The 21759-nt window shown below is 43.6% G+C and overlaps 4 protein-coding genes across 15 annotated transcripts; 2 read left to right on the forward strand and 2 right to left on the reverse strand.

The window, feature by feature from the left end:
* The first annotated feature begins 455 nt into the window (after positions 1 to 455).
* Positions 456 to 6550, forward strand: mipepb (mitochondrial intermediate peptidase b). Of its 5 annotated transcripts, XM_077019269.1 has the most exons (20): positions 456 to 542; positions 634 to 686; positions 983 to 2217; positions 2307 to 2395; positions 2499 to 2595; positions 2751 to 2814; positions 2917 to 3099; positions 3244 to 3400; positions 3529 to 3577; positions 3659 to 3719; positions 3811 to 3863; positions 4165 to 4318; positions 4515 to 4592; positions 4669 to 4873; positions 5275 to 5384; positions 5491 to 5565; positions 5704 to 5820; positions 5900 to 6018; positions 6253 to 6329; positions 6411 to 6550. In XM_077019269.1, exons 4-20 carry the CDS (start codon positions 2335 to 2337, stop codon positions 6470 to 6472), a joined length of 1722 nt encoding a protein of 573 aa, XP_076875384.1. In that variant the 5' UTR covers positions 456 to 542; positions 634 to 686; positions 983 to 2217; positions 2307 to 2334; the 3' UTR covers positions 6473 to 6550. The 5 variants fall into 5 exon arrangements, 4 of the variants coding, with proteins under 4 accessions (XP_076875384.1, XP_076875382.1, XP_076875383.1 ...); XR_013133635.1 differs by lacking the exons at positions 456 to 542; positions 634 to 686 and having other exon boundaries at positions 698 to 1077; positions 2044 to 2217; positions 2509 to 2595; positions 5900 to 6054; positions 6256 to 6329; XM_077019267.1 differs by lacking the exons at positions 456 to 542; positions 634 to 686 and having other exon boundaries at positions 698 to 1077; positions 2044 to 2217; positions 2509 to 2595.
* Positions 6551 to 6931: 381 nt separating this feature from the next.
* Positions 6932 to 8327, reverse strand: rps25 (ribosomal protein S25). The gene is made up of 5 exons (XM_077019283.1): positions 8227 to 8327; positions 7773 to 7865; positions 7368 to 7551; positions 7071 to 7169; positions 6932 to 6989 (listed from the first exon to the last, which is right to left on the reverse strand). Exons 1-4 carry the CDS (start codon positions 8227 to 8229, stop codon positions 7075 to 7077), a joined length of 375 nt encoding a protein of 124 aa, XP_076875398.1. The 5' UTR covers positions 8230 to 8327; the 3' UTR covers positions 6932 to 6989; positions 7071 to 7074.
* A 263-nt stretch (positions 8328 to 8590) lies between these two features.
* Positions 8591 to 16033, reverse strand: slc37a4b (solute carrier family 37 member 4b). 4 transcript variants are annotated; one of them, XM_077019272.1, is made up of 10 exons: positions 15900 to 16033; positions 14244 to 14686; positions 13600 to 13832; positions 12527 to 12779; positions 11631 to 11786; positions 11373 to 11458; positions 11157 to 11270; positions 10577 to 10642; positions 10188 to 10326; positions 8591 to 10026 (listed from the first exon to the last, which is right to left on the reverse strand). In XM_077019272.1, the coding sequence occupies exons 2-10, from the start codon at positions 14389 to 14391 to the stop codon at positions 9860 to 9862; spliced, it is 1362 nt and encodes a 453-aa protein (XP_076875387.1). In that variant the 5' UTR covers positions 14392 to 14686; positions 15900 to 16033; the 3' UTR covers positions 8591 to 9859. The 4 variants fall into 4 exon arrangements, with proteins under 4 accessions (XP_076875387.1, XP_076875389.1, XP_076875388.1 ...); XM_077019274.1 differs by lacking the exon at positions 15900 to 16033 and adding an exon at positions 15000 to 15342; XM_077019273.1 differs by lacking the exon at positions 15900 to 16033 and adding an exon at positions 14929 to 15342.
* Positions 15488 to 21712, forward strand: b3gat1b (beta-1,3-glucuronyltransferase 1 (glucuronosyltransferase P) b). 5 transcript variants are annotated; one of them, XM_077019278.1, is made up of 8 exons: positions 15488 to 16073; positions 16220 to 16345; positions 18554 to 18610; positions 19004 to 19082; positions 20007 to 20183; positions 20414 to 20922; positions 21014 to 21310; positions 21455 to 21712. In XM_077019278.1, exons 5-8 carry the CDS (start codon positions 20021 to 20023, stop codon positions 21539 to 21541), a joined length of 1056 nt encoding a protein of 351 aa, XP_076875393.1. In that variant the 5' UTR covers positions 15488 to 16073; positions 16220 to 16345; positions 18554 to 18610; positions 19004 to 19082; positions 20007 to 20020; the 3' UTR covers positions 21542 to 21712. The 5 variants fall into 5 exon arrangements, with proteins under 5 accessions (XP_076875393.1, XP_076875396.1, XP_076875392.1 ...); XM_077019281.1 differs by having other exon boundaries at positions 20052 to 20183; XM_077019277.1 differs by lacking the exon at positions 19004 to 19082.
* The last annotated feature ends 47 nt before the right edge of the window (positions 21713 to 21759 follow it).

Genomic DNA, 21759 nt, shown 5'->3' on the forward strand with positions numbered 1-21759 from the left:
TTGCCTCATGTCTAGTGTCTAGCGTAACCATAGAACACACTGACACTGCATAATAATGGTGGTGAACTACTTCTGGAAACTTCTGAAATATATTAGGAAAAGAGAAATGGAGAAGCATTGAGTAGCGTGTGTTTGGATACCTTTCAGCCTTTGGAGTAAAAAATAAAAATTAGGCTAGTAGCTGTGAATGGGAAACTGATGGTTGTAGTTAGTCAAGTTGATTTCTTCATAGCAGCCTGACTCAACCCATCAGGTATCAAACCTTCATGAATTCAGTCAGGTAAGTTGTTGTACTAAAAGCACAACTGTAAATATAGTTGAACCCAAATTATTATTAGGCCTCTGTTATTATAGATTTAGGGTTTCGTTCAAAGTTGGTAGATCTGCTTTGTTTTTACAGAATAAAAGAAGGTGAACTACATTAATGAACACTATTTGTGCGCATGCTCAGCTTGCATTTTAAGGAAAGTGCTGAAGTGAAACATGCGGCTTACTTTACTTTGTGTCTAACGGGGTTGCAAGATTTATTGCAAACAAAAATGGTAATGTAAACTACAGTGGTGTTGGAATTGTGAGGGAATATACTTAAATAGAAATTATTTTAAATTTCCTTTCACTGATAATTGCTTACAGGGTGACCGGTGCATCAGGTCGTAAATCTGGTTGGACGCGAAAGCGCAGACGAGGTAAAGAAACTAACCTGCTAGCTCGAGTGTGAGGAAGAAATGTTGTGACTCTCCAAGGTTATAAGAGCATTAAACACACGATAGGACGGACACTTCATCACACAGCTTTATATGGGAAATTAATATGCGATTCTGACACACTTATAAAACTTTACCAGCTTTAAATAACCTTGAAAACATGAAGAATTAGCTAGCTAGCATGAGCACAACCTCTACCTGACCAGCAGGATAGGTGTGTGTGTGATGAGCTTTAATGGCCATGTTGACACACGCTCTCAAATGCTTTAAACGTTCAGATACAGTATGCAGACGTTTTATTACTTGGTCTCCTGTTGGAGCAGCTTTCAACGCACAGCAGAGGCGAAGACTGGACCAGTTACAAAATAATGGGGCAAGTTTTCCTTTCGCTGCACACACATACACTCACTCATACACACATTCATGCACACATACACACATTCACACACACACACACTCAATCATACACACATATACATACACACATTCACGCACTCATATACATACACTCATACACATTCATTCACACACTTACTCATACGCACATTCACTCACTCATACACACACTCATACACTCACTCACTCACAAACACATTCACGCACACACACACTCACTCATACACACACTTATACACTCACTCACTAACTCATAAACACATTCACGCACATATACACACAGTCACTCATACACACACTCACTCATAACACATTCACGCACACATACACACACAGTCACTCATATGCACATTCACGCACACATACACACACTCACTCATAAACACATTCACGCATACATACACACACAATCACTCATGCACATTCATGCACACATACACACACTCACTCATAAACACATTCACACACATACACACAGTCACTCACACACACATACTCACTCAATCATACACACATATACACACACACACTCATGCACACATTCATTCACACTCACTCACTCATACACACATTCACTCACACATACACACACTCACTCACTCATACACACATTCACTCACACTCAATCATATATACCAGGGGTACTTAACTGGCGGACCGCGGTCCGGATCCGGACCCGAACGCAGTCCTGTCCGGACCCAATCTCATTCCTGATTAACTGGATACGGACCAAAACAAAACCGTAGCATTTATTTCAGGTCACACCCACCGCAGCATTCCCTCAGGTCACAGGTATCTGCCAAAATTGGACCGCGGACAAATTTAGTTGAGTACGCCTGATATATACACACACAGATACACTCACTCATACTCACACACAAATGACAGGTGTTTTAGAGAAATCATTTAGGGTATGAAGTGTTTGTGATGCCGTTGTCCATAGGGCTTGTTTGGAAGTCCTCAGCTGAATAGTCCCAGTGGGTTCCAAGCTGTCAAACTTCGAGCACTCCAGGAAACAGAGGTGTTGGTTCGCCGGGCCTGCGAGAGTCCACCCAGTGCAACGACGGTGGAGACGTTTGACCGGCTCTCCGACTGCCTGTGTAAAGTGGCAGATCTGGTAAAATGAAGATTGCTGCAGTTCATGTACTCATATCATTAAGGGTCATTAGAAATGAGTTTAGCTCTTATTGTGTTATTTCATCACAGGCAGACTTCATTAAAGTTGCACATCCTGATGCCGAATACCGAAAGGCAGCTGAAAAGACGTGTGTTGATATTGGCACAGCTGTGGAAAAGTAAGTTTCATGTTAGATTTACTCAGAATTGTATATTCAACACATTTTTTACACATGTGGAACATAGTGTGTGTGTGTGTGCGTGTGTGCGCGCGTGTGTGAGACTATAACAGACTCAACACAAATGTGGAACTGTGTCAGAGCTTGAAGAACGTGTTGGACAGGGAGGATGTATTGGCCACACTAGATCCAGACACAAGGCAGGTATAGTGTAAGCTCTATGAAGGGGGCTTGACTAAAGCATCACCACCACAAGATGTAAAATTAGCCAAACGAGTGAGAACCTATGACATAATGTAAATGTGCGTTTCTCCTGAAGTGTGACTGTGTAAATCATTTCTCTCTCTCTTTCTAGGAGAGTTGCTGAACTGTTCATGTCTGACTTTGAGATCAGCGGGATACATTTGGATGAAGCAAAAGTACAAATGTCTTCTGGGTTTGTCACATGAACTCGTTCGGTTTTGACTTCAGGACATTGTTGGCAGGGAGGCTGAACTGATTTGTTGATTGTGTGATTTTAGAGAAGTAAAGTTGTCAACCTGAACGTGAAGCTGTTGGATCTGAGCTATGCGTTTCTGCAGGGCTCTCATCTTCCACAGGCAGTAGAGAAGCTCTCCCTGCCTGAACACCTTCGCCACTGTTTCTCAGTTGATGGGGACTCTGTTCAGATCAGGGGGCTGCATGCTGATTCTCCTGATGAAATGGTATGTGCAGAGAAGACTCCTGGATTTCTGGTCCAGCATGTCGCTTGGACGTACCTGTGTTTGAGATTGAAGTTGCCCTTGTCTTTTTGCTTGTATTTGCATGTCTGCACTGTGGGTTAAGGAGTCTTTCGTCTGCTCTGCTAGGTGCGGGAGGCAGCGTATAAAATCTTTCTCTATCCAAACCCAAGTCTGCTGCTTTGCCTTGATGAGCTTTTGGCTTACAGACATGAGCTGGCAAATCTTGTGGGCTATGAGTCGTTTGCACACAGAGCTTTGAAGGGAACAATGGCGAAAACACCAGGTAATCTGGCCTTGTCTGTCAGTGCAATCCACATGACTGTCCCATAACTGCTTGCAATTACTTGTGTGGTTTTCTGTGGCTTAATTGTGGCCTTCTTGCATGAGATTTTTCCATGTGCCACTTTTCAGAGACTGTGATGAAGTTTTTAGCGCTGCTTACTGAGAAACTCTCGGACAGGTACATTTCACAAATGTAAATGTAAAGTAATGGGAGGCAAAAAATTTAATCTGATTTACATTCCTTCTTTTCTGACTACAGAACTGCCAGGGATTTCAAAATGATGAAGGATATGAAGTCAAGAACCCATTCTGTGAACTCTGTATGTTTGTTTTCTTAGCAAATTGATTTTTTTGTATCTCTCACTTGCTGGGTAGCGCATTCTTGACGTGTGTACTTTTGACTGAATACAGGAGCTAATGCCGTGGGATCACCCTTTCCTCAGTGGCACCATTCGAGGTGACAAGTAAGTTCACCTGCCTTTCCTAAACCCTCAATTTGACAACAGAAATGTACAAGGGGATCACCTCTAGTATGTGGTTTGTCTGAATTTCACACATCCACTTCTGGGTAGCTACAGCTATATATTTTCTATACTTCAGTGCACGTAATTCAGTCCAAAGATGGATGTTTAGGTATTGATTGTGCTGGATCAGGAGTGTTAAAAGTTGAGAAAATGCAAAACGATAGCCATGCTGTTTCTTGGGCAACTGGGTGTGAGACACGCCATTCTGTGCTGAGTTGCACTGAGCAGGTTCTGGTTTCAGGTGCAGCGTTAACCCGGCCCTGTACAGCCCCTACTTCTCCCTGGGCGCATGCATGCACGGGCTAGACACACTGTTCCACAAGCTGCTCGGGGTCTCCTTCCACGCTGAGGAACCGATGGCCGGAGAGGTGTGGAGTGATGATGTCAGAAAGCTGGTGAGATCTTGTCTTTAACAGCGTGGTACCTAACAGGTAGCTGGAAACAGCAGATTTGATTCGTCATTACTTTTTTGCATTTGACATTTGAATTCTAAAATTATTAGCTTCTGTGCAACAATATCTTTTTTTCAGTTACATATTAAGTGCAAATTGTATATTGCACAAACTGACTGGTTAGTGATGGTTGTGTCAGGCTGTTCTTCATGAGACTGAGGGACTGCTGGGATACATTTACTGTGACTTCTTCTGCCGTCCTGATAAACCACACCAGGTAAAGACCAGTGTAATTCCTCTGCTGCTCACGAGAGCTGCACCTCACACCTCTCACCTGGACTCTGGCCCGACAGGACTGTCACTTCACTATCCGTGGAGGGCGGCTGAAGGAGGACGGGCAGTACCAGCTGCCCGTGGTGGTTCTGATGCTGAGTCTACCGCCCCCTGCTGGCAGGACTCCTTCTCTTCTCACCCCTGGCATGGTGGAGAACCTCTTCCATGAGATGGGCCACGCCATGCACTCCATGCTGGGTCGGACTCGCTACCAGCACGTGACCGGTGAATACTGGACTTATTTACTTTTTGGACATTCTAGTTAACTTTTTTTTACTCTCGAATGCAGACCAGGCAAACAACCAGGTTCTTGAACTCCAGGTCTGATGGAGCTCACCACTGTAGTTTATTAACACACCACTGCAGTTTATTTCCAGTGCATTAGTAAGATAATACATTTTATCTCATCAGCTAATTAGACAACATTCTAGTTCACCTGAGGGCTGATTATTAAGCTCCTGTATAGAAGACCTAATGTTTTATTAACTCTGCTGTGTTATTAGCTACAACAGTACAAAAATATAGTCTGGTTCAGTTCCCCAAAGTTGTAGATGAGGATGAAAGATACATAATCAAACTAAAATAGACGACACTCATCAACTTTAAATTCATACACGTTTGTTCAGGCACCAGGTGCTCCACAGACTTTGCTGAAGTCCCATCTATTCTCATGGAGTTCTTCGCCTCGGACTATCGTGTTCTGAGTCAGTTTGCTCGCCACTACCAGACAGGGGAGGTACGTTACTACAGAGATGCCGTCTTATTTAGGACATTAGTTAAAAAGACACTAAACAAATGGATGCTGCAGTGGGTTTGACATGCAGTTGTACATCCATCTCCAGCCTCTTCCGGAGATCATGGTGTCCCACCTGTGCCGGTCCAAGAGGGTGTGCTGGGCCGCCGACACCCAGCTACAGGTAACCAGCTCTCCAAATTAGACATCACACCTTGTAATTCCAATGACGACCAGGTAATGCCAGCTAGGTACTGTACCTGCAATTCCAGGTAAAGCTAATTTCTCTCTTAAAAACCAGATTTTTTTTTGCTCCTTTCAGATTTTCTATGCTGCCTTAGACCAGGTGTATCATGGCACACCAAAAAAAAGAACCACCACTGAAATTCTAAAAGATGTGCAAGAGAAATTTTATGGACTACCATATGTTCCTAATACTGTAAGTCATCATACATTAAATATTACTATGCTACTCATTCATCTTAGAACATCACTGATGCGTCGGTCCTCAATTGTAGGCGTGGCAACTGAGATTCAGCCATCTGATTGGCTATGGTGCCAAGTACTACTCCTACCTCCTGTCCAGAGCTGTGGCCTCCATGGTGTGGAGGCAGTGCTTCCTGAAGGACCCCTTTAACAGATGAGGGCACCACCCATCTGCCTTAGACCAGATGTTTGTGCATTTTGAAAATAAACTGTAAAATGTGCACAATCTTAATGTCACGTTTCATGCTGAAATAATGAGGTGGTACATTTCTTGCTTGTATTTGACAATCCAAATGAACAATTCAGATAGCAGTTTGTTTAACAAGCCAAAATTCCAGCAATTGTCAAACTTCGAAAACATCAAGCCCCTGAACTTTTCCTTTTTCAGGGCCATGGGAGAGCGTTTCCGCAGAGAGATGCTGGCACATGGGGGGGCCAAGGAGCCCATACTCATGGTTGAAGGTAAACTCTAATCATCTCTCCACTGTTCAGTTCCCATTATAACTTGCATCTCTTCTTTAATTAACTTTTCTGCCTTTTTAGGAATGCTACAGAAGACCCCTACTATTGAAGATCTTGTGGAGGCTCTAGTGTTAGACCTTTGATGTAGATTTTAACACTGTTCAAACCACTCGCACATTTCATGCACTCACCCAATGTCAACAGATAAAATTTCGATTTAATTAAGTACTATTGTTCTTACTTTCACCAACATAAACTCTTCAAAGAATTTAGATTTACCAGGAGTCTGCTGGACATGACCATCTGATTTGTTTGCCAATTTCCCAGGTTGGTCCAACATTCCTTTATTTACAGATAAGGTCCAGCTTGGTACTTTCAACTATTGGTTTGGTCCAGCTTGGTACTTTCTATCATTACGATTTCAGATTAGGTTCCCTAGCCAAGTCTCTGAAATACCTAAAGCGCTGAAAGGTTTCCACTGAACAGGCATGGGTTGCCCACACTTCATTATTACAACCATGTAATATAAAACTTGTAAAATATAAGTGTTCCTGGAGATGCAAAAACATACTGAAACCTCAAAATCATACACAAGTCAAAAATCTTTGTTTTTCTTGTTTATTTAACTATACAAATTCCTCAAACATGCCAGAGTGGATCCTAAAAGGGTAAGAGGGGAAACACCACGTTAGACATTGTTAGAGTGTAACACACGGATGACACTGGGACCATGATAATTACCTGATTATGCTTCCTTCTCTGGTGCTGCCTCATCTGTGCCCTTGGTGTTACGCGTGTAGATCACCTGGGCCCTGTGCTTGGACACCAACTTGATCATCCCTTAAGTTGAGAAGAATAGATTAGAAGAATAAAAGCCCTATAGTGACATTTGAAACAGCTTGTATTAAAAAGCATAAAACGGTATCAAATAAATGGTAAGCATATAAAAATTAATCCATGAACTACTGCCAACAGCCACATGCGTACTGAGGTGCATTGTTATGTTCTGTAATGGTCGGGCGTTAGAGGATCCCTCACCTTTGCCAAGCAGTTCCAGCAGGGCAGCCCTGGCGAGAGAGCCTCTGATCTTCAGCCTCTCTGACACAACGGCAGGCGTGATGAGCTTGTAGTTGGGCACCTCTTTGTACAGCTTGTCATATGTAGCCTTGTCGAAGAGGACCAAGTTGTTCAGCTTGTCCCTCACCTTTCCTTTGGACCACTTCTACTCAACAGGAAGACACACAAATCAAAGGGTAAACTAAAGAAAAGTCAAGCAGAAATGAGTCGAGTATTTATTTTACGGCCATGTCAGAATTACCACGTGATTTGAATACAGACATTGTAGTATGACAATTAAGGACACGGAAGGGGCTCGTCGTCTAAGGAGCGGCCCAGTACAGGTACCGGTCCATTACAGGGGGGGGGGGGGGGGGGGTGCGGTACCTTCTTCTTCGCTTTGCCCCCGGACTTGTTGACCGGGTCTTTGTCCTTCTTGGACTTCCCTGAATCCTTCTTCTGCTTCGAGTCCTTGGGTGGCTGAACCGACAAAACCAGGAGTGAATAAAAGGCTTGTTTTAAAATGCAAAAATATGATACACGTTTCAAACATTTAGTTTTTAATTGTTCTACCCAATTGTTCTTGCTATGAAACATAAGACACAAAACGGCGCGAGCCGAACCAGGACGGCCTCGTGCGCGTTACAGCCGTTAGCCACCGTAGCTAACAGCGCCGTAGACACTAAATAACCAATTAAACAACAAATAACCAACATTTAGCACATTTTCTTTTTCACCGAAACGATCTTAATCATAAACTATTGTACACAGCTGGACTCATCCCTTAAATGCAAAGTTAAATGAGATATTTCTTTAATCTGATTTAAGCTGCGGTACCGACCATGATGAAGCCTGACGAGCTGCAGAAGAGAAAGGAAGTTGAAAAAAAGCCACATCCGCTTTGAGGAGCCACTTCTTCTTCGGCTGTGTGACGATACGAATGTGGCTGTTCCAACACAGCACTGCCACCTACAGCACGCGTTACGCTATATACACAAGCTCTTTGACGTCCAAGAAAACAACACTCTGTACGTTTCGCTGAATGCGCCGTTATCGCATTCTGACAGCATCTCAGTATACGATAGTACTTTATTTCATTTACGCTTAATCAGTTTGTGAATTTTAATTTCTTGCTCCCTTCCAGATCCCAGTCTTATTTGGCTCTCAAGTATACTCATACGATTTTAAATTAGAATTAACTTTAATAGTAAATAAATACAGTAATTTGATACATTGTGCTGCCTTATAAATTACAAAATGAGTCATATGACATTTTGAAATTCATCTTAGATTAATTTAGATGTTAGAGCTTAATGTTAAGATAAGTGGGGTAAAATGTATTCTGGTCATGAGACTTCAGAACTTGAACATCAAAGAAAAGAAAGCATGATTTCCAAGGAATCATTTCCTTGATAAAACAATATTTCAGTTGAGTTGAGTAGATTTTGACTTTATGTAGCCTCTACTTTTTCAGTTTTTCAGAAAACCAAAATAACAGTATGAAAAATAGAGCCAAAAATGTTTTCAGTCATTAAATATGCAGTAGCTTGCATGTGATGAAGGAATGTGTAAGGGTAATGTAATGTAAATGGAACTGCAGTACATTTACTCCTGTAAGCATTCATGCATCTGACCTCTGGTATTCTCTCCTAGTCTCTCCTACTCTCAATGCAATTACGGTAACTAGAATCTGTGTCCTCTCATTTGCGCTTATAATGTCACAGAAAGTTTCACAAGAATTTCACACAGAGCAACAATAGAGAAGTTGAAATAGAGCTAATGGACTTTCTTCAAAGGCACATCTTATTCTTATTTTAATCTATGATTTAAATCTGCCATCCAAAAGGTGGCATTAAGCCACACATTTAATTTAGATTAACATAAATAATCCTTACTGACCATTTTAATTATTAACCAAACATACCACAAATGTTTGATGACCTGGATGCTTTTTAAAACTACTGTATCTAGAAACTAGTTTTAGGCATACCTTACCAGCTGTATTGCTGCAATAACTGTATAATCTGACGATTTAACTATTATTACTTAAGTGTTAATTATACCATGTTTTATTATTTTTCTTCAGTGGAAAGTGATGAAGGTATACTAAACATATAAGCAGTCTGTTTCCATGACAGTAAAATGAATTAGCGCTTTCATAACTAATGGCATACATATGGAAAGTGCATTTTTCAGCTCAGAACTGATTGTAAAAAGCCACTGCTTGTCAGATCATCATCCACGATCCATTTGTGGAGATCAGTCAGATTGGCGTCCATCATCTGATTATGGAGATCAGTCAGATCAGGGTCCATCATCTGATTATGGAGATCAATCAGATCGGGGTCCATCATCTGATTATGGAGATCAATCAGATCGGGGTCCATCATCTGATTATGGATATCAACAGATCGGGGTCCATCATCTGATTATGGAGATCAGTCAGATCGGGGTCCATCATCTGATTTTGGAGATCATTCTACCTTTTGGTGCTCCCGGCCCATCTTGGTGCACATGTTGCGAAGTGCAAAGAAGCACACGGTGGTGATTGCACAGGTCACTTCGGCCACCCAGAAAGCCGTGTCCCAACTGTAGTGCTTAGCAACGGTGCTGAATGGCAGTCCGGCTAGGAAAGCTCCAACTACAGCAACACAGGCAGAGATTCATGTGACCTTCTAGAAGGTTCTGAGTCCTTCATAACAAGCGCTGCATTCAAACAAATAGAGTTATAGACCAACCACTACCAATGATGTGTTTTAAGCAAGATCTAAGAAATATGGCATAAAACAAATAGACACCTACCATTTGCCATGAGGGCTACAATGGCATGTGAGGTCCCACAGTAGTTGGAGGGAGCACTTTCATTAGCAATTACCCCAAACAATGCGATTGGACCATATGAGGAGAACCCAAAAGCAGCACCCAGGGCTAATATCCAAATCTAGATACAAGAGAAGATTTAGTTGCAAGGGAGTTGATCCAAGGTTCAAAATGCCTTTAAATGAATCATTATGCATTATGGTCTACGTCGGGCATCTGCTCTTGGAGAGATCTGTCCTCAGAATGTCTTGGCTATTAGTCAGGAGCATTAGGAATGGGTTGTAGCTAAACTGCATTTAAGGAGTTCTCCAGGAAGAGTGTTGAGATATCTGGTTAACACTGTTCAAATTAAACTGCAAAGATTTCCACACCTCCTTCTCAGAAACACCAGTGAGGACCGAGACAGGGTGGAGAGCAGTAGCCCACAATGGAGTTTCCTAAAAAAAAGATCAGATCTTGATGTCAGGAAAGCAGCAGTGTGTAATCATGGGATCAAGTAGTAACAGATAATGCATGTTTCAGGGATGTAGAGACGGCCCTTAACAGTGCTACATCCATGCTAGTGACGTAGTATAGAGGTTGATGTACATGGTTAGCAGTGCTACATCCATGCTAGTGACGTAGTATAGAGGATGAAGTACATGGTTAGCAATGCTACATCCATGCTAGTGACATAGTATAGCGGTTGATGTACATGGTTAGCAATGCTACATCCATGCTAGTGACGTAGTATAGAGGTTGATGTACATGGTTAGTCAGCATGTGTGTGTCAAAGTTACTTTAAGGCCAAGCTTCCTAATCCTAAAATTTCCCTGACTCAACATGCAAGCTAATTTGCAAGTCTAATTAGAACGGTGGTTTAACATCAGTATATTAGACCTGGAACAGTAACCAGTCAGAAACATTGACATTGTCCTAGACTTATTCACATCAATAAATTAACCTGCTTACCGTTGGTTCCTCTGGTGTAATGGTGACCCGGAAGAGATACATAGACACCGCCATACCCGCCATCATACTTAAGAGGAGGCCATGCCGAGGGTTGCCATGGCTACCGAGTCCTTGCTATTAAAAGACAACAGGCCACTTTAGATGCCATGCTATGCAGATGAACTATAATTATGTGGGCTTGCTTCAGGGTGTTTTTACAGTGATGCGTTTACCCACTCGTGCAACAGCTCTGTCAGAGAGAAAACCTGCCGCAATACTCCCAGCAAATCCGCCCAGTTCCAGGGCACTCATGTAAGAACTACCTACACAGACCAAAACTGCAATGAGTCCATTTAGGATGTGTCATATTACACTGAACATGTCCATTACAGCAGAAGGATGCTGCATACATGAACTGCCCCTAAAAAATAACATCAGCTGGATGTAAAAGACTCCAGTAATGCACTACGTGGTCTTCCAGCATGCCAGACTCACCCATCAGAGCAGACTGGCCTTTCTCCTGCATGAGGAACAGTTGTCCCCAATCAGTGCATGCGATCTTCACTCCAAACACCACCAGGTATGCGAGGGACAGCACCCACAGATAGGGAGAGAGCAGGAATTCTGTAAGAGTGCTCTCATCTTTTGGGGCTTGGAAGAGAGAGGAAACAGCAGAGGATCAGAACAGCATTGCTTTCTGACACCAAACCAGAATCTGCAGGGCGATACAGGTGCGATTACCCTGTTCAAAGGGTGTGGCGTTTAATACAGCTCATCTGTACATTGTGACATTTGTTGTTCTTATTTTAATTGCTCTACTTTCGTAAACTGCAAGAATATAGAGACTCTACAGCCTAACAGGACATCAATACTGGACATCCACCCATACATCCATACTGGACATCCACCCATACAGGACATTCACCCATACATCCACCCATACATCCATACAGGACATCCATACTGGATATCCACCCATACAGGACATTCACCCATACATCCACCCATACATCCATACTGGACATCCACCCATACAGGACATTCACCCATACATCCACCCATACATCCATACTGGACATCCACCCATACATCCACCCATACATCCATACTGGACATCCACCCATACAGGACATTCACCCATACATCCACCCATACATCCATACTGGATATCCACCCATACAGGACATTCACCCATACATTCACCCATACATCCATACTGGACATCCACCCATACAGGACATTCACCCATACATCCACCCATACATCCATACTGGACATCCACCCATACATCCACCCATACATCCATACTGGACATCCACCCATACAGGACATTCACCCATACATCCACCAATACATCCACCCATACATCAATACTGGACATCCACCCATACTGCCTGTGTTCAGCGCTCCCTTGCTGCTGCGTGGCTCTATGCTGGGAAGGCCCACATCTCCAGGCTCATTCTTGACCATCAGCAGGCAGATGAAGGCAAAGACCATGCAGATGAGTCCAGAGACAGAGATGACGGCCCTCCAGCTGTAGTGTTGAGCCAGCACAGTGGTGAGGACGGGGCCCAGACTCCCCGCCAGGTTCATGCTGCAGGACAGGACTGCCCACCATGTTCCAAACTGGGACGGCTCAAACCACTGAGAGACAAATGTGGGGGGTGGGGGGTCCAAATCACAGTGTTATCACTGATATTGCCACATTTATACGATTGTGTTCAAGCCTTGATTTACAGACACTACATATTGTGATGTTATGGCAAATCCAAAGATTTCCATATGAGTAGTAAATGTCAGACATTCACAGCTGCCACTTGACTACTTTTGTATGAAGAGGTGTTGTGGTGTCTGTGTGGTACCACGTGTTGTGGTTTCCACATTTCTCAGCTGTGCGTGTTACTTTTTTGGCCCTGGGAACGTGCTCCCCTGTGAATACCAGTCTGTGTAACCCAAAACCTCTTAGAGCACAAAGCACATTTACTTTCCTTGTCTCACTACAGGTCCTTATGTACAAGAGATACGGGAGGAGGTCTAGATTATTGGGGGTTCAAAGCTCAAAATCTGTTTCTCTTCACACATAAAAAATAAAATAACATTTTTTAAACTACCTTAATACAAACCAGCTCACTCATTACACAGGACACATATCAGTACAACTTGTCCAAAGCTTCCATGTATGCAACCTTCATCTATACTGCAGGGTCAGGTCCCCATGGGCACATGGAGGTCACAATGTCATATTGTGCATAACAGGTGCAGACCAAATTGCTTCATGGTGGAGCTTCCAGAACGGGTGCTAATTATGTCGTGGGTCCAGCTCAGAGAGGAGGGGCTCGTGACATTTAAAGCCGTTGAATACCAGCTGCTTGTGGGCAACATCTGCAAAAGGTGGTGAGCTTGGCTAAGTGAAAGGCCCCATACCATAAGTGATGGCCCCATACCATAAGTGAAGGCCCCATACCTTCCGCAGTACTTTGCCACAGGGCGGCCAGCCAAATCCCTGGCCGAGGCCGTTCACGAACCAGAGCCCTGTGAAGACCACAACCGACGAAGACGAAGAGAAGAGCACATTGATGACCCCGACGATGAAGAGGCCAGCGGAGAAGAGGCAGCGGGCACTGAGCTGGTCGGACAGCACGCCACTCACGAACTTGCTGATGGCGTAAGCCAGCGTTTGACTGCTGGTGATTAGCCCTGGGGCACAGACAGTGGAAAGGGTCAAACGGTACCGAGGCCATCCTCGCAAAGCCCATGCAGCTATATGAACAGTGCACGACACCCCACTGTTCAGATAACAGCAAACAAGATCAATGAAACAGAATCAGCAGTCTTGATGTATGAAGGTGTAAAGTTACTGTCAGCAACCACTGCACCTGCTATGGACAGATCCTTTGGGATACCAGCATTTGCATAACACGCCCTTTACAAAATGTAATATTTAAACACTGTGCCTTTTCCGTTAGCCCTGGGATGAACTTAATTGTGTTAAAATAATCAACATGAAGAGTAAACTCTTACCAAGCATATATGTACTACCAAACTCTTAACGGTGATGTGGAATATAATGAACACAGCACGTTTTTAAACTCAACGAGTGACACCCACCGAGTTCCTCTTTATCCAGTGTAATCTCCTCCATAACCGATGGCATCAGAAAGGAGAATGTCTTTCTGTTAAAGTAGTATAAGACGTACCCCAAAAACATCGAGATAAAAATGACACAACGGTAGTATCCATAACCGGTGGCTTCCATTCTTCAGACGTGAGGCGGAGAATATTTTAAAAATCGCCAAAAGCAGGATTGAAGAAAAAACTAATCTGTCAAGTCTGGTTCAAACTTCTCCACTAAACTGAACTTTTAAGGCGCAAACAAAACTTGTAGAACAAAACTCATTTGACGTGTGTCACGCCAGACTAACAATAACGGGCAATAACGGAAGAGCCAGAACCGATGCGACACTCCTCCGAGCGGACCAAGCGGTAATCGGATGCGGTTCGGTTCCCTTCAGTGTCTTCAAACCGTCGCCGCTCTCTTCACTCTAAAGTGCCTGAAAGATACACATGCACACTAAATAAGGACTTCATTTATTTATGAAGGTGTAACATATGACAAACGGGAGACTTGCGTCCTAGTGTCTGAGCAAGAACCAAACTCTACACCTTCAGTGGCGGTATTACCAAGATCTACTAGATAGAACATCTCAGCAAACCAGCAGAGAGTTGTTCAGACTGCAAAGCCCGTTGTACTGAACTAGAGGAGCAGTAGTTAGTGGTCGGAGAGGGAGATTACCTGGATTAAAACTTTAGTTACGTTGTACTGAACTAGAGGAGCTGTAGTTAGTGGTCGGAGAGGGAGATTACCTGGATTAAAACTTTAGTTACGTGGCTTTGTAGACTCTCCCGACGCGTGACGGAAAACATAAAACCACTCGCGTAATTAGGACAGTGATACCTTTTATGATCCAGGGGTAGGAGGGGTAGTTAGTGGTAGGAGGGGTAGATAGTGATGAGAGGGGTAGTAGGAGGGGTAGTTAGTGATAGGAGGGGATGGGAGGGGTAGGTAGTGGTGGGAGGGGTAGTTAGTGGTAGGAGGGGTAGTTAGTGATAGGAGGGGATGGGAGGGGTAGGTAGTGGTGGGAGGGGTAGTTAGTGGTGGGAGGGGTAGGTAGTGATAGGAGGGGTAGTAAGTGGTGGGAGAGGTAGGTAGTGGTGGGAGGGGTAGTAAGTGATGGGAGGGGTAGGTAGTGGTGGGAGGGGTAGTTAGTGGTAGGAGGGGTAGTAAGTGGTAGGAGGTGTAGGTAGTGATAAGAGGGGTAGTTAGTGGTAGGAGGGGTAGTAAGTGGTAGGAGGGGTAGGTAGTGATAGGAGGGGTAGTTGCTTCTGGTGCGCTAATGCCCTTCACAGCGCGCGATTACTTGCGATGGAACAATTTATCAGCGACAGACCTGCGACAGCAACACTGCGATAAATATAAAGGACAAAGGATCATTACACCTACATGACAAATATAAATATAAAGGATCATTACACCTACAGGATAAAGGAAGATTTCAGGCTTTTTTCATCGAGCATCGAAGTGTTAGTCCTGTGATTTAGTGCAAGGGCATAAGATTCGCGTGCGATATGTTACAATGATTCATTGTGATGACCACGTAGCGCTTCTGGGGCGAGTGTTTAGGATATTACAAGGCTACACACACGTATTTTAAACGGCTTTAAATCCGTGATGTTACATATAAGGATTATGAAATTAAAAAGTACCTCCATCGATCCGCGCACTGGTTCAGAGCGGCATGGTGTTGCAGGAACTCCCTCCCTAATCTCTCTTCTGATTGGCTGCCAGGCTGTCACTCATTGGTCCAGCGGAGATTTGTGTGCATCACTATTTCAATGCGCCGCAAATTGGTACATCATGTCTGGAGCAGCATTGCGAGGGTAAGTTGGAGCTGCTACTGTTGTTTTTGCTACTGTACTATTTTATTGAGCATTAGTTGCAGTTATAAAGCATTATGTTTACATAAATATCTCCAAAATAATGCGTAGAAATTATTCAGTTAATTCAAGTTTTTTATTACTCACAGGAAGACGATGCTGTTAAGAGATTATCGCCTCTCCTCTGGGGGAGCAGTCATGTTAAACGGCAGACAGTGTGTTTGCCAACAGCTAGATCTGCACTTCTACCCCCTGGTTACCACCACCCAGAGAAGGTAGGACAGTGGCATGCTTTACATTTTACATGTGCTGCTAGTTTTGTGGATGTAGTTATTGGTCATCCATCCCTCCATCCATCCCTCCCTTTAAAAGATCAACAATTTGGTGGTGGCACAAAAACATGGCACTTTGTTTACTTTAAAATTAGACTTAAATTAAAAAAATGTATCTCTGTGTGAGGGCAGACTGTATTTATAGATTATACTACTGAGTGCTGCCTTGCACCAAAAAGAGAGGAGAGTAGCATGATGTTTCTTTCATCCACAGCACAGATACTATAAATGATTCATAAATGCACCTCTGTATCTGTAAGTCTTTCTGTGTGAATACATCACCTACATTATTCTCTCCTGCTTATTAATCAGAAATATCACAGACGGGAGTGCTTAGATCAAAGGTTGTGCGCAAACGGGTATTAGATAGACAGAATTCAGCTGTGACCTGTGACCTGACCGAGTCATAATCTGTGTGCCTCCGTGATCCTCTGCCTTCGTATTTATTTAGTTTTATTAATTTATAGTCAAGAAAAACACAGTCTCAAGTTGATTTCAAGCAAGATTTCTTCCCCATTTGCTCATTTATTTTTTAGACGAGTCCCCTTTGTCACACTTTACCACCCCCCAAGGGTCCACAATCTCAGTCTTTGTTTGTAATGGGGAGGGGGAGATTCCTCTAGATGGATGACGGTTATTGTCTCCACGGGCCCTGGCACTGCAGATACCAGCCTTGTACCAGCCTGTCCAAGTGCTTAGTTTGTGAAACATGATTGAACAAGATACCAGTGGTGTCCAGGAACTGAGTTGAGAAGGAATGGTCCAACAATGTTCCAAATACTCTATCCCTTACAAAATACTCTCAAAATACATGATACAGTAGCATTCAAAACAGACATAGTGTTAGCTTGATGGCTACATCTCAGTGAGAAGTTGCTCCCATAAAATCGTAGTGACTCTCTGTAAGGGCCAGACACATGATATGTGTTCAACATTATTACAATTTGATGCATTGATTTAATGTTCACCTACATTTATTTATTGTTTTTTCATTAATTTTTTCATTGGTATTAAATTAGTTATTCATTCATATCCCCAAATCATATGAAAAATTTTAGATTTCTAAATAAAATGAAATAATTTTCAAAAAGTATTTTCAGTAGTTAAACTGGATAGCATGTCAAGGCCCACCAGCACTGCTGCCATGGACCACCAGGGGGCGACAGACCACTGGTTGAAAACCCCTGTGATATACAAACATTTCTCAAATCTGTGATAAATGGCCAATGCTGCAAGAGCTTCTCTCTCCCCCTGATTGCAGTCCTGTGTTGCAAACTTCCTGGGTTTGGTGCTTTGAAAAAAAAAAAATAGTGAATCTGGTTCTCTCATTTACATCACCTTGAGTGTTTACATCAGTGTGGACTTTACATGGACATTGAACACCACACAGCTGGTCAAATAGAGGACAAACATGGTTTATTAAACCACGGCGTAGATAACAATTAGATTAAAAAAAACAGGCAAATGGCCAAAATAAAAAAAAAAACAGATCAGGCCAACAAAGGGGCAAGAGCACAATATGATAGTCAATGAATTAAACTAGATTTGGCAACCAGAAATAACAAATCGAGGGGAAACCGTTCAGTAGCACACTAGAACAAGGAGTGGCAATACTTCACAAAGTGCAGTGAGTGAAAGTTCTTTAAATAGTTCATGGGGAACATGAAACGGGTGTTAGTACTCAGTACTGTGATGTTCAGGATTGGGGCTGCTGGGAAGTGTAGTTCTGAGGACAAAGCTGCATGACAGTGAGGTGCTTGAATCAAGTCATGTTCACTTCCCATGTGCCTCCTTGTATCTCCCAAACAAAAAGATGCTGAATGTGGAGAAGGTTTCATCTCATCTGAATAAAGTTGCAGTGCATCAGGCATAAAAAACCATTGTGGCAAAACTCCTGATTGCTACTCCTAGAGGAACTCTCATGATCATGTCGCTGATCATTTCACAGACCCAGGGGTATCTGATTGTGGTTGTTCAGGGGTATCTGATTGTGGTTGTTCAGGGGTATCTGATTGTTGTTCTGCTTGAACAGAAACCCAAAGGTTGTGTTAGTCTTATGTGTGATGAAATGAAACAGAAAGATGTTTCAGATTCACATGATTCATGAGATATGATCTGGTGTTCATTTAAACTACTTCTGTTGTTTTATAGATATGATTTAGCAGTCCCACTGTTCAGGCTGTGGTTGTGAGAGTGTCCTAAAAACAGGTGAGTTAAGAAAATGAATGAAATGTTTTATATATGACCTGAGCTTTCGCACAAGAGCCATTACATCTTTATTCTTACCATAGGTCTACTCTTAGAGACAGAATTCTCTATGTTCTGATCCCTACAACTTCGACAAAAGTCTCGTCCTTGTTTTCTGTATAGTATGTTGTGCAGTTTTCAATGGCATCAATCTCTGCTCTAGATCACAATTCTACTGGATATTTAAGAAAGTATATTGGTGTTAGTTCTGATTCCCAGGTCTCTGGGTGCACTTCAACATGCTTGGTGGATATTGCTTCATGGATGACTGCTCACCACTTGAAGCTCAACCCTGGAGCTTCTGAACCTTCCAGGAACCCCAAACCACACAATGACCTCATTGTTTCTTTCCAGAACACCCTGTTAACACCATCAGCTCAACACCTGGGTGTAACTTTGGACAACCAGTTGTCCTTCTCAACATGATTCAAAGGTGACCAGATCCTGCAGATTTCTCCTCTGCAACGTATGGAGAATATGATCCTTTCTTTCACAGGAAGCTACTCAGGTGCATGTGCAGTCTCTCGTCATTTTAAAACTGGACGACTGCAACTCCCTACTTGCAGGTCTTCCTCTACAGGTCATCAGACCTCTACAACTGATTCAGAATGCTGCAGCACGACTGGTCTTCAATCTCCCCAAGATCTCACATGTGACCCCACTGCTGTGCTCTCTTCACTGGCTTCCAGTAGCAGCACACATCAGATATTAAACCTTGATGCTTGCTTACGAAGACAAAAACTTGCCCCTGCTCGGACTAGCCCCTCCCTACATGATGTCCATGGTCAAAGCCCGTTCTGTACCACAAGCACTTCGAATCTCAAGCATGGCTCGACTCAAAAAACACCATGCCAAGTCTCACGGAAGACAAACTTCAAGACTATTTTCTGTCCTGGCTCCCAAGATGGTGGAACGATCTTCTATTAGCTGCTTGGACTGCAGAGTCCGTAGACTGAACACTTACCTGTTTGTTGAGTACTTAAATGAGCACTAACACCACAGATAGCACAAGTTGAACAAGTTGTCCTTGTTCTTAAATTGTATGTCTATCTGTCTATGGTTATTTGCGCTTCTTGGTAAAAGTTTAATTCCTGTTTAAGTGAGCCTGTTTAATTTAAATACTAGGTAATGACATTCTTGTAGTTTAGTAGTAGTCTGGCTCAAGGGAATCTTGAATTCTGATCTATCTGTGCTACTATCTAGGATGTATTCAGTGAACAAAGGGAAAGCACTTTGTAAGTGTCCCAGGATAAGACTGCTAAATGCCCCAAATGTAAATGTAGTTCCATACATGAATTATTGTTATACAGTATATTCTGGGGAGTTGCATAGTTTACAAATGTTTCATATATTCCAGAGTCTAGGACTAGGATGAGAGTTTTGCTGATGTCATCCTCAGCAGCTGATGTCACGATCCAGAGCAGGAGGATGATGAGGAGAAGGGACGTCTTCACATTCATACTCATAGTGCTGCAATGGAGCTTACTCATCACCTACTGGCATCAGATCCACTTCAGACCAGCGCTCCAGATGGGTAAAGACCACTGAACACATGCCTATATGGTCAGGGTGTTTTGGATGACCCCATGGTCTTCTTGGTTGGAGTTATGATTTTGTTCTTCTTATTAAAATCTTGGTATTTAATTTCCCTTATATTTTCCCCAATATCCACAACTTTGTTGTTTAATCCAGCACAAAAAGAACTTGCTACTGTTCTCTTTCATGTAGCTTGACATAAATGATAAACCACTCTGCGTGTCCCAGATCACAGGAATGTGGAGAGGAAAGCTCAGGCAGATGGCGTCCAGCTACATGATGCCTGTGTCAATAGCATCGAACCAGGGGCTGTTGGGAGAAACCACACACACGGCCATCACCCAACATGGCCCAACCTTCTACCCACCATCTACGTAATAACCCCCACATACAGCCGTCCCGTCCAGAAGGCGGAGCTGACCCGGCTGGCCAACACGCTTCTGCACGTGCCCAACCTACACTGGATCGTTGTGGAGGACTCACCAAGAAAGACTCTCCTGGTATCCAGGTTTCTGCAGGGCAAAGGCTTGAACTATACCCACCTCAGCGTGGAGACAGTTCAGCCTGTGAAGCCGTTGAGGGGGAATAAGGGTGCACGTTTGCCCCGGGGCATGGCTCAGAGGAACCATGGCCTGCACTGGCTCCGCGACACCTTTGGACACAATCCCTCCCACCACCGTGGCGTTGTCTATTTTGCTGATGACGACAACACATACAGCCTGGAGCTGTTCGAGGAGGTTTGTGGGCCTAGACAAAACTTGCCTCATGATGAGCTACATGGCTAGCACGGGCCAGGCTCTGTTTATCATTTCCTTTCTCCTGTTTCAGATGCGCTCAACGTGGAAGGTGTCGGTCTGGCCAGTTGCCTTCGTTGGGGGTCTGCGCTACGAGTCGCCTAAAATCAACATGATGGGCAAGGTTTACGGGTGGCAGACGAAGTTTGCCCCCGACCGGCCCTTCGCTACCGACATGGCAGGGTTTGCGGTTAACCTCCAGCTCATCCTCAGGAAACCTCGGGTTTACTTCAAGCTGAAGGGAGTCAAAGGAGGTCACCTGGAGAGCAACCTGCTGAAAGATCTGATCACCCTCAACGAGCTGGAGCCCAAGGCTGCCAACTGCACGAAGGTGACCTCATTTCCCTCCCCTACATGATGTGACTGCAGCACCTCCCCACCGGAGGGCGATATTTGAACCAGCCCCGCTTCGTTTCGAAACACCATTTTAGTTGTTGTTGTTGTGTTTTTGTTTCATTTGCCTTTGTTTGTGCAGGTCCTGGTCTGGCATACTCGGACAGAGAGCCCGGGGCTTCAGAATGAACGGATAAAGGGCTTCACTGATCTCGGTGTGGAAGTTTGAGGCTTTGCTGGAACTTATTGCACTAACCATATGCAGCATGAATAAGAAACAAACTAATGGGCATGACGTGGTACCACAACATGAACACACACACACACAGACACAAACGTGGTGTGAGTGCTGCAATAACTGGATAATCCCAGCAGACATGAACCCTGTGCCCCCTCAGATCACACTCGGACCACATGAGGACACTTTTGTGTGTCAAAACTCATGTT

This window comes from Brachyhypopomus gauderio, chromosome 10 (genome assembly GCF_052324685.1).
Source record: "Brachyhypopomus gauderio isolate BG-103 chromosome 10, BGAUD_0.2, whole genome shotgun sequence".
Lineage (NCBI taxonomy): Eukaryota > Metazoa > Chordata > Actinopteri > Gymnotiformes > Hypopomidae > Brachyhypopomus > Brachyhypopomus gauderio.

Coding starts and splice junctions, on each gene's coding strand:
- mipepb (XM_077019267.1), top strand. CDS start 940: ATGGCCATGTTGACACACGCTCTCAAATGCTTTAAACGTTCAGATACA. Junction 2,596..2,750: donor ACACTAGATCCAGACACAAG/GCAGGTATAGTG, acceptor CTCTCTTTCTAG/GAGAGTTGCTGAACTGTTCA. Junction 5,821..5,899: donor TACCATATGTTCCTAATACT/GTAAGTCATCAT, acceptor CCTCAATTGTAG/GCGTGGCAACTGAGATTCAG.
- rps25 (XM_077019283.1), bottom strand. Junction 7,552..7,772: donor GGGGCAAAGCGAAGAAGAAG/GTACCGCACCCC, acceptor CCTGTTGAGTAG/AAGTGGTCCAAAGGAAAGGT. Junction 7,170..7,367: donor GCTGGAACTGCTTGGCAAAG/GTGAGGGATCCT, acceptor TCTCAACTTAAG/GGATGATCAAGTTGGTGTCC.
- slc37a4b (XM_077019272.1), bottom strand. CDS start 14,391: ATGGAAGCCACCGGTTATGGATACTACCGTTGTGTCATTTTTATCTCG. Junction 13,833..14,243: donor ACTGGATAAAGAGGAACTCG/GTGGGTGTCACT, acceptor TCTGTGCCCCAG/GGCTAATCACCAGCAGTCAA. Junction 12,780..13,599: donor GTGGCAAAGTACTGCGGAAG/GTATGGGGCCTT, acceptor TTTGTCTCTCAG/TGGTTTGAGCCGTCCCAGTT.
- b3gat1b (XM_077019278.1), top strand. CDS start 20,021: ATGAGAGTTTTGCTGATGTCATCCTCAGCAGCTGATGTCACGATCCAG. Junction 20,923..21,013: donor GCCTGGAGCTGTTCGAGGAG/GTTTGTGGGCCT, acceptor CTCCTGTTTCAG/ATGCGCTCAACGTGGAAGGT. Junction 21,311..21,454: donor AGGCTGCCAACTGCACGAAG/GTGACCTCATTT, acceptor TTGTTTGTGCAG/GTCCTGGTCTGGCATACTCG.